Consider the following 11,373-nt stretch of genomic DNA (forward strand, 5'->3'; position numbering starts at 1 on the left):
ATGTGTTCTTCCTCATCTCGGTGCGCTCTCTCTCTCTCTCTCTCTCTCTCTCTCTCTCTCTCTCTCTCTCTCTCTCTCTCTGCAGAGTCACAATCTCATGCAGGACAGAGGACAAACAAACACACTAAGGCAATTATGGCATCAGCTGTGAGTATTTACACCTTCTATTCTATTCTATTATCTGTTAGAGAAAATGATTATTCTTATTACGAAATGACAAAAATGTGTTATTTTAATGTCACAAAATATCTGTGGACAAGCCACAAATACAAAACAGAACAAATAATAAATAAAATCTTATAAATAAAGTATTTTAGTACGAATAATAAGCATGGCAAATTATTATAGATTAATACATTTTTGTTGAAGTATTATTTGTGATGATGCATTTTCCTATTTTGCGTATATGCATACTCCACTTTTGCAATTAAACTGGCATTTTTTAAAATCAGTAATAAAACAGTCTGTGGCACCAAAGTGTAACAAAGATATTGCAATGTAGAAGAATGTAACGTTTTAATAGATTATAAAAAATTGTCATAAAAACAAAATGTAAATTTTCATGTTTAACATGAGGGTAAAAGTTTACTTTGATCAAATATTACAATGATTTATGTAAGAAGTAGAAATTATGTAGTGGTCATATATATACAGTATATATATATATATATATATATATATCTTATAGCTTGTTTAAAGACTGAGGTTTTAAAATGAGTTTGCTGGACATTTGTTGGCTGTTTTTCCTTCATTATGTGTTTCAACTCATCCATTAAAAAATCTATAAATAAAACAATTAATTATGTTTTCATTTTTTATAAAGAAATTCATATTTATGCACATTGTTTCTACAAAACCCAAGTGTTTAAGCATAAACCATTAGATCATCATAAGGAACAAAAAGTGTCTCCAAATTTTCCACTGGTAGTGCGTATAATTGATACACGTTCCATTACATCTAATTGTCAATATACAATACATGTAATTGTCACAAATCTGCATGTGTGTGTTACAGATGCAGGAAAGTTTGACCTGCCAGGGGAAAAATGCAATGATCCATGTAAGTGGCTGTGACATTCAGCTGGTGTCTGAAAAGGCCGTCTCTCACGCACACCTGCCCTCCATCTGTTATCGACACATGCTGAGGATTCTGTTTGCTTGACACTCTCATCTTCCTCATTTTCTGCTTCCTCCTCCTCACAGGATCAGGGTCGATTTCCTGCTCAGCCCTCCGAGCGAGAATCTGAGAACCTCCACCCAAGACGCCCTCTGAAACTCACTCCGCTAGAGCTCCGCCTAGAGGTGCAATGGCAGAAGCTCAAAAGCACTCATGAAGCCAAAGCAGCAGGCTGTAAGTCAGATGAGACGTATACGAGAAAAGCAAAAGTTTGTTGGCAGGACGGCCCGGACAAGTCGCCAGGACGCTCCCCGCTGAGTACCGTCACAGAGCCACTCAAACCACAGCTACCTGTCAATCAATTCAAGCTTTTTTCTGATAGGCCAGCGGGGAAGGAGGTGGAGCAAACGCAAGGTATTCCGACAGTAAACTCAACGGCTGCATCCGAAAACTCTAAAATGCTGCCTTCGGAGGCAGCATTCCAAGGCAGGAAGGCGTCAAGGCACGTCCGAATCCAAATTTCGCTTTACTTCCTGTCTAGCAGCCTTCTTCTGATCGAGTTTTGAAGGCAGCATAGATGTATCCTTCGCTGCCTTTGATATCCCACAATCCTGTGCGTTCCATTCCGTGATGGTTGAGCTAAAAAATAAAGATGGCGTCTGAAAGTTGCGTTTTGTGGTCAGTTTGTGTGTAAATGTATATTTCTGACAAACTTTTTGCACTTTTGATGTTACTTCTAGCGAGAAATCAGTATTATAGTAATTAAATATTTGTTTAGTTATCACAAAAACTCGTTCTATTTTATTGTAGTTCATTAAACAGTTACGCTTCCTCAGAAGCCTGTCCGAAATCAGTTTCATGAGGTGCCTTCATGCAAAAACGCTGCCTGCAAAGTCATTGCCTCATACGGCAGCGAGGCAGCAAGTCTGCCTAAGTTTTCGGATGCAGCTAACATCTGCTCCCGAAAATGTCTGCCAATCAGAGCACGGCAACAGCCAATTAGCCGCTCCCGCTAAGAACCAGGATGCAGTCAAGAGGCGTCTAAGAACCCAACGGCTAGAGGAGGATCAAAGCAAATCCAGCTCATCAGCAGGTGGATTATCTGCTGATGAGAGCAAACTAGCCTCAGCTGGCCCTGGCAAGGGTCAGCTTAATTTAGTTTTAAATTAATTAATTTGTTTATTTTAAATAGATGCAAAAATCAAGAGAGGACCAGGATGGAAACCTGACCCAAGCTGGTTTGTGGTATTTGTTGTTGGATCAACTGGCTACCAAAGGAGACCACCATTTAAGACCCCGATATAGAGGCACTAATTTTGTTTTATGTTTAAGTAACAGGCAGCAAATACAAAAGCCTTCTTTCCACAATTCAGTTGTAAGCTGTAATTTAATTTTTCCATAATGAAATCTTCATATCTGAATATATTCTTACATGTCTCCTTCAGATCAAAGCACATACAAACTTCACTTCACCTCCATGTCACTCTTGTAGATCTGCATCTGTGCTGACCCATCAGTTGTCCTCTGCTGGACTTTGCCCTGAGCTAAAGTTAGTGTGACCTCCAGTGGGACCCCTTACAAAGGTAGAGAATGGAAATAGACCTTGTTTCTTTTCAATGAGACGAAGCAGTTTCTTCCTGCACAATTTTATTGTCGGATGTTTATTTGCTGTGTGGCTCGGTTGTTGATATGTTTTATTGTGCATAAAGATGGGATTTAGGGAGTTTGGAAAGTGCATGTTTGGGAGATTTCGTGTGTGTCCGATGTCTGTAAAAGTACTCTGCGGTGAGACGCCCAGATGAGACATGAAAAGTAAGACAGGAGGAAAAAGGAAAGGAAGAGAAAGCAGGGGTCCTCAGAGACACCGTGCACACAGGAGATCTGGCATGTTCAGACTCAAAGAACAAAACAGTCAAACACGAAAAAAAAAACAGAAGTCCTGCCTGTTGACATGAGCTCAGTGTAGTTAACACAATAATCTTTTAAGGTACGAAAAGTTTTAATTGGGTTTCCTCTGAGAGATTTAGATGATATTTAGATAATTCTTGTGTTTAAAGAGATTAAAAGTCCAATTTGTCTATCCATCCATCCATCCATCGTTCTATTTACTGCATCCATTCATCCATCTGTCATTCCTTCGATTTTTCTGTCTCAATTGTTCTATCTGTATCTATCCAGCCATCCATCATTCTATCTATCTGTCATTCCATAGTTCTTTCTATCTATCTGTCTGTCTCTTGTTTCATCCATCCATCCATCCATTGTTCTATCATTCCTTCTATCTATTGTTCTATCTACTATATCAGTTCATCCATTGTTCTGTCTGTCTGTCTATCTGATCTAGAAATAATTCTGATTTTTGTCATAAGATTAAACAATAAAAATAAACCGCATCTTAAGAGGATGAAATCAGTGTAAACAGATGATCTCAATGTCTCACTGATGACTAAGACACGACTGTACCACAATCATCTCAAGTATCTTGCACTTAAAATAGGCTTGATTCAATCCCATGGATTCTTCAACAAAAGTTAGTGCCGGAGATCAGATGCAGAAAATGGGTGGGCTGAAATGAGTTACTTTGGTTGTACGCAACTGGTGGGATAGAATTTCTGCTTTTTTGATTGGGTGTCTTCAACCAGGTACATTGTCCCGCAGAGTTTAGCTCCAACTTGCCTCAAAACACCTGCCTGGAAGTTTCTAGTATGCCTAGTAATACTTACTATTAGCTGATTCAGGTGTGTTTAATTGGGGTTGGAGCTGAACTCTGCAGGACAATGGCCCTCCAGGAGCAGGATTGGACACCCCTGGGTTAAACCAGCTGAAGCATTGGAATAGTTAGGTTAAACTAGAGCTGTGGCTGTATTCCCATTCTTCTAAATTATATACAGTATTGTATTCAACAGGGTTGTTTGCCTTTCAGAACTGAACTGAAAATGCCTATTAAATTACAATTCCAATGTTTGGAATGCCATACCTATAATTTGTATTAGTTTTATTCATATATGTCATTCCATTAAAAAAAAAAAACTTTTGAAGACCAGGTGGAAGAACACTTTATTTCTCGGTATGCATTACCTGCGTTGAATTATAATTCTATAAATTCCCCTTGCTGTCATTCCAATTCAACTTCCTGTTAATTAAATTAGTCAAGTCAAGTCAAGTCACCTTTATTTATATAGCGCTTTTAACAATACAGTTTGTGACAAAGCAACTGAACAGCATTAATTAGGAAAATAGTGTCAATAATGCAAAATGACAATAGTAAACACTCATTTTTCAGTTAAAGACAGTTCATCATTGAATTCAGTGATTCAATTCTTCAATTCTGAATTTTGCACAACCCTGGAGCATTTACATTTGAAAAGAGCCACTCTGCTCACAATCTCTTCATTTTTCAACTTTTCAAACTGCTTCACTCCTTTGACATATCATTTCATAAAATGAACACTCATTATAGACAAAATGTTGTGTCTAACATTTACCCATCAGCCCCACTGGCAACCTGTGGTTGGCTCAGCCTGGCCTGGAAAGAAGACTCTAACCTTAAAGCCAAGGAGACAAGAGAGAGAGAGTGAAGGAATGTGAGTGAGAGAAAAAGAAAGAGGTGAGGAGGAAGAAAGTGACAAAAATATCCCAGAAAGTTGCTCTATAATTGGCGCAGTCTGTCAGAGCCCTATTTTATGTGCATGAACAGGGCAGGGCAGCCATCTCGTCCCCACTGAAACCCAACACTTAGAGGAGCTTTTTCTCGTCCCACCCACCTCCCAGCAGAGGAGAGCAGACTCCACAACACTCTGCTTCTCACTGCAGCATTACTGTGTGTGTGTGTGTGTGTCATCACACCTGTGTATGACCATACCTGGAGCTTTATTTCTAGGAGGATGCTGCTTTGATACTTCAGGTGTCTGTGAGGTGTGTTTCTGGAGGAGGTTGAAGAAGAACTTCTTGTTCCTACGGATTGACAGCACAGGTAAGAGTGAAGTTTATCATTCATATACCTCCCACCTCCCAGCAGAGGAGAGCAGACTCCACAACACTCTGCTTCTCACTGCAGCATTACTGTGTGTGTGTGTGTGTGTGTGTGTCATCACACCTGTGTATGACCATACCTGGAGCTTTATTTCTAGGAGGATGCTGCTTTGATACTTCAGGTGTCTGTGAGGTGTGTTTCTGGAGGAGGTTGAAGAAGAACTTCTTGTTCCTACGGATTGACAGCACAGGTAAGAGTGAAGTTTATCATTCATATACCATCAGTATATATGTCTATGTTATAGTGTTTAATTTTTGATATTTTATTATAGAATAGCCATCATGTCTTGATAGCTCAGTCTGGTCGACAACTAGTGCTTTCTTTGCTCTTCCATTTTTTTGAGAACTTTAGAAGAAAGAAAAGCTGGTTTTTACATTTCAGAAGGGGAAGAGTGAAGCTTTCTGGTTTATTCATCTGCAGGTTACTCCCATGCTGGTCGTTTAGCCGAGTTTTGGAGTTTGGTCGGAAGCCAGACCCTGGAGTGTTAGTGGAACTAGACGCACTAAAGGATTTCAGAGCCTCAAAACTAGAAATGAACCTGCAGATGATAAAAATAAAAATTAAAAAGATGGTTGTGAACATTTTAAATCATTCAATCAGTCATTTGGGTTGGTGACCAAAAATTTGTAGGTAATCGAGCTGATAAATCAAAAATAGTATGTTATGTGTCTCTAATAACTAAAAGGCAGTCAATGAAAATAATGCAGGTTATAGGGCTGGTAACCAAACAATTGTATGTTACTGAGCTGGTAAACCAGAAATAGTATATTATACTGTATGTCTAGCAACTAAAAGTTTTATGTTGGTTGATGAAAATAATGGAGGTCAGCTGGTTACCAATTTATATAGAATAATATGTATATTAATAATATTTAGGTTATAGAGCTGGTAAAGCAATGCGGTACTGTTCATCTGTTAACTAAAAGGGTATAAGTTGGTTGATGAAAACAATGCAGGTCATAAAGCTGGTAACCAAAACATTGTTGGTTATCGAGCAGGTAAACCAAATATAGTACGTTTGTATGTCTAGTAACTAAAAAGTTGTAAGGTGGTCATAGGCCTGGTAACCATATGATTGTAAGTTGAAGGGATGGTAAACAAAATGTTTTAGATCTGGTAATCGAAAGGTTACAGGCCGAGGGGCTGGTAATCCAAATGTTGTAGGTCGTAGGACTGGTAATCTAAGTAAACAACTGTAGGTTGTTAGGCGGGTAAACAAAGAATGGTAGGTCAAAGAGCTGGTAACCAAATGATTGTAGATCAGTTGAAGACTGAAGATGGAAGAACATTTTAATAATCCAAATAACCTTTTTCCAAAATAAAGAACCTTTTGAGGAATGGAAAGGTTCCATGGGTGTTAAAGTTTCATCATGGAACCACAGATGCCAATTAAGAACCTTTATTTTTAAGACTGTAGGGCTGGTAAACAGAAGGCTGTGGATGACCATGTCCTTTGTGCCTAAAGGTCTTAATTTAAGCCCATGGTATACTTCGACTGTCTGCGTAATTTTCACTATCAAGAGGGTCTAAAGACGTCTGCACACACCTTCCTTTAAACCCATTTTTCCTCTGGACATTGACCATATAATGTGTACTGTAAAATGTGTTTTAAAAAACATTTGTAACAGTGAACGGAAGGGCTAAAAACAGAAATGGGTGTTCACTCCCACAAACATAACATTTTAGTTATGAAAATAATTGTTATTTTAATCTTTTTTTTTTCAAACAAATGCGGGTCCATTAGTTTTAGAAAGCAACAGGTAATTTCGGCTAATAGCTTGACCAGAGGACTGGTAAAACAATGTGCTCTTTAATTCTTTGGACTGCTGAACTGACTGTAAGAAAACACAGAGATACCAGCCAACATACCAGCTGGTTGAATGAAAGGAGGATACAGGTGGCTGCAAAACATAAAATGTTGTTTACTGGAAATATACAAAGGCTCGGGTTATACTTTGGGACAGTAGTTAAAGGGGTCATATGATGCGATTTCAATTTTTCCTTTCTTTTTGGAGTGTTACAAGCTCTTGATGCATAAAGAAGATCTGTAAAGTTGCAAAGACTAAAGTCTCAAATCCAAAGAGATATTCTTTATACAAGTTAAGAGTCAACCACGCCTACCTAAAACGGCTCGTTCTAAAACGCCCCCACATGTCTATGTCATGATGTGGGAAGATTTGCATAATGCCACCCAGATGTTCACGCAAAGAAAGAAGGTGTAACTTGTAATTCTCGCTGTAGTATTGTTGTTGCCGCCACCACCACGTCGTGAAGGCGCTGTGTTTCGTTGTGAAAGCGAAACTACTTTGGTTGGCCTTCCAAAAGAGGACGATATCCGCTTCGTCATGCCTGGAGCTGATCCCTGCTGGTCGCTGGGGAAATACATCAACATCACACAAAGCGGAGCCCAGCCTGGGGTCGTCACATGGGGTGGAGTCCATTCCGGGGTCGTCACATGTGGTTGCCGCAAGCCCGCCGGCCGCTCCTTCGTCGGATCCGCCGGCCATGCCGTTCTCAGGCCCGCCCACCTCTGCTCACTCAAGCCGGCCTCCGCATACTTTGACTCACTCAAGGCCGCGGTGTGTATCGTTTTTTCGTTGTGAAAGCGAAACTACTTTGGTTGGCCTTCCAAAAGAGGACGATATCCGCTTCGTCATGCCTGGAGCTGATCCGTGCTGGTCGCTGAGGAAATACATCAACTTCGCACTGTGGATCGCCGGATCGGCTTTCACCGTGGACGATGTGGAGTCCATTCCGGGGTCGTCACATGTGGTTGCCGCAAGCCCGCCGGACGCTCCTTCGTCGGATCCGCCGGCCATGCCGTTCTCAAGCCCGCCCACCTCTGCTCACTCAAGCCGGCCTCCGCATACTTTGACTCACTCAAGGCCGCGGTGTGTATCGTTTTTTCGTTGTGAAAGCGAAACTACTTTGTTTGGCCTTCCAAAAGAGGACACGACAAGAAATCAGTGGTTAAGTTATATTTACAACACTGTTCCAGAACAGTTCAACCCAAATATTCAGATGTGTGCAGCACATTTTATGGAGGACTGTTTCCTGATCCTGGTAGAGTAGACTACAATGCCGGCTGTTCTGACTCACAGACTGTAAGTACGTTTTTTATATTTAAAGAATTTGCCACTAACGATTCAAACGCGATTTTTTTTGGCAGGGTATAGTAGCACTTGTTTGTCATTTCTCCGATCACAAATGCAGACATGGTTTTATGTTACGCTTCGGCCGGACAGGGCATCACAATATGGTAAGGGGCGTAACATTTGCATCAAACGCTTGAGGTATTCGGCCAATCACAATGCTCTGGATAGCAGGCCAATCAGAGCACACCTTGCTTTTCAGAATGATGAGCTTTATAAAAATCGACGCGTTTCAGAAAGGCGGGGCATAGAGGAGAAACAATAACGTACAGTATGTGGAAAATAATGTGTTTTTTGAACCTTAAACCGCATAAACACATTTCATTACACCAAATACACAACATAATGTTCTTTTTAGCAGCATCATATGACCCCTTTAAATGAATGTGGGATACTTTCACAGCATCAAAGAAACATAAGAAGACCTGCTCTGGTCAGAAGGTTCAAGGAGCTCCTCATGCTGAGAGATACTGTCGGCTTGTAAGACCAAAAGCAACGAGCAAGCAAGGCTTTCTGGGTCATAAGATAATAATGCAAACCTTCATGAAGGAAAAAAAGGAGGGAGAGGAATGAGTTATGGAAGGCAACAAAGAAAAGACACTGAATTGTGTGAGAGGAGGCGTCATGCCGGCAGTTCACGAGGAACAGGACTGTTTTCCTATTGGCCTTACAGATCCAAAATTGGGCAGTTTTCCAATTCTAAATGCATCAACTAGCATTGGAAAATTATAAGGGGGGCTTTTAACTCACTAACTGAATCAATCCCATTTCACATTGATGAAATTCACTGTATTGTCTAGTGAAAGGTTTGCAAAAATAATGCAATTTTATGCATCTGAAAGCTAGATAGCTTAGTTGGAACTGCCTGTGAGAAGAGATTGCCACATCATCAAGGCTCTGAAAACCATAATTTAATGCTTCCCAACATTGCTCCCTCGGTCTCTGATGACAGTGTGCTCCCTGGGGCTTACTGTACACCACTAAATCAGAACAACACCCTATTTACAGCGAAACATCAGTTTTTAGCCAGAGGGTTGGGATGTATAGTTTAGTGAATGGGGGAATGAATTACAGTTGGACGTAAAACTTTCTCAGATTTTTCTTTCTGTTACCCCTCCATGTTTACTCTGGTTTGCTGATTGAGACCTATAATCTTTCATTATGTATTATTTAAAATATTATGCATTTTATCCTAAATACTTCCCCTCACGTGCATGCTAGAACTTTTGCTAATGTATACGTATGTCTATCAGAAAACAAACTATTATTTTAATATACTATTAAACTATTAACACAAAATAAACTATTATTTTGTTATTATTATAACAACAATTATTTCTTCACCATGCACTTAACAATATACTTGGTATCACCTTCAGTGAAGACATTTTCAAGTTTGGAGCAACTGCATTTCCAGAGGTGTCCATCATACATATATGGATGAATCTCATGGAAACATGTCTAGGTCACACTTCATACAAAAAAAAGTTAGTTAGTATTTTCATTGTAAGTTTTCATGATAATAAAGTATTATATAATTAAGTATTTCCCCTGTAGACATTAATTACATTTATTATAATACATTATCACTTGTTACATATTACAGTACCAAGAACATAATTATATACACAGGAAATATATAATTTTTAAAAATCTTAATTACATTTATTATTGTATTATTATTATTTTTTTAAATTTTAATTATATTATTTAAAGTATTGTGAAGAAGAGTGATGCGTTTAAAGGTTTACGAAAAGCACTTACACTAAATAAATAAAATAAAATAAAATAAATAGCCCTCTATTCACTTATACTGTATACTATGTTAATGAGCATGGCTCATCTTGTTATCAGCTCAAACTGAAACGGCAACTTGGAAAGTACAAATCAGGATTAATGTGGGGAGCAGCAGTACATCAGTTAGCACACAGCTAACATGAAACATACACTCCATTCTGTTTGAAATCGTTCAATATAACTCAGCTCAAAGTCCAAATGACTGATCACCTCACATTTGTTCTCATGTCTCCACAGGAGCAGCAAGTTGATGATCATCGCACCTTAGCGGGAATATCAGCAAACAACAGCGGAGAAGGAGATGAAGTTTCGATTTGGGCTCAGGATCTCTTTGATCCTGACCATACTGGCTCTGACTCTGTATGGAGGCGGTGTTGAAGGACAAAGGGCAGGTGAGGTCACATACTAGCCTAAATATAATGTTTCCATGACCCCTAACCACATCTCTGTTTAACATTAGCTTGGTGGTTCTAATTTTGACTTTCACTGAGTCTGTTGTAATGTGTGCAGACTGAGGTTTTGAACCTGACGTACTAGTAGCCTCGAGTTCTCTGCAAAATTCAGCCCATGTATTATCCAACCTGACCATGGCGGAAACACAAACCTCATAAATCTGTGGCTAAACTGTATACAGACAGTCTGTAAAATTTAATGTCCTTTGTCCCAGGTTGCAAGAACGTCCACTATGATCTGGTATTCATCTTGGACACCTCTTCCAGTGTGGGCAAGGGAAACTTCGAGAAGATCCGGCAGTGGGTGGCAAATCTGGTGGAATCTTTTGATGTAGGTGCGGAGAAGACGCGTGTGGCTGTGGTTCGCTACAGCGACCGTCCCACCACCGAATTCAACCTGGGCAGGTACAAAACCCTCGAGGAGGTCAAGCGTGCTGCTGGGAACATCCGCTACCTGGGTGGGAACACCAAAACTGGAGATGCCATCAGCTTCACCACCAAAAATATCTTTACAGAGAGGGCAGGGGCGAGGCCTGCCGCTAAGGGCATACAGAAAGTGGCGATTTTGCTAACGGACGGCAGGAGTCAGGATTTTGTTTTGGAGCCATCGATTGCTGCAGCGGCTGCTGGAATCAGGTTGTTCGCTGTAGGGATTGGGGAAGCTCTGAGAGAGGAGCTGGAGGAGATTGCAGCGGAACCCAAAAGTGCTCATGCGTTCCACGTGACGGACTTTGATGCCATTGACAAGATCAGGGGCAGGTTGAGGAGGAGACTCTGTGAAAGTGAGTATTGATGAGTTTGACTTTGCACCATGTACACTCT

The 11,373-nt window shown here is 40.2% G+C and overlaps 1 protein-coding gene and 1 pseudogene across 2 annotated transcripts; both read left to right on the forward strand.

Moving 5' to 3' along the window:
- Positions 1 to 1,015: 1,015 nt before the first annotated feature.
- On the forward strand, positions 1,016 to 2,422 carry LOC107554571 (uncharacterized; annotated as a pseudogene).
- Positions 2,423 to 5,265: 2,843 nt separating this feature from the next.
- On the forward strand, positions 5,266 to 11,373 carry LOC107554580 (collagen alpha-1(XXII) chain-like). Of its 2 annotated transcripts, XM_016237140.1 has the most exons (3): positions 5,266 to 5,340; positions 10,337 to 10,491; positions 10,767 to 11,373. In XM_016237140.1, exons 2-3 carry the CDS (start codon positions 10,401 to 10,403, stop codon positions 11,342 to 11,344), a joined length of 669 nt encoding a protein of 222 aa, XP_016092626.1. In that variant the 5' UTR covers positions 5,266 to 5,340; positions 10,337 to 10,400; the 3' UTR covers positions 11,345 to 11,373. The 2 variants fall into 2 exon arrangements, with proteins under 2 accessions (XP_016092626.1, XP_016092625.1); XM_016237139.1 differs by lacking the exon at positions 5,266 to 5,340 and having other exon boundaries at positions 10,104 to 10,491.

Source organism: Sinocyclocheilus grahami, unplaced genomic scaffold (genome assembly GCF_001515645.1).
Source record: "Sinocyclocheilus grahami isolate Dianchi unplaced genomic scaffold, SAMN03320097.WGS_v1.1 scaffold507.1, whole genome shotgun sequence".
NCBI classification, from domain to species: domain Eukaryota; kingdom Metazoa; phylum Chordata; class Actinopteri; order Cypriniformes; family Cyprinidae; genus Sinocyclocheilus; species Sinocyclocheilus grahami.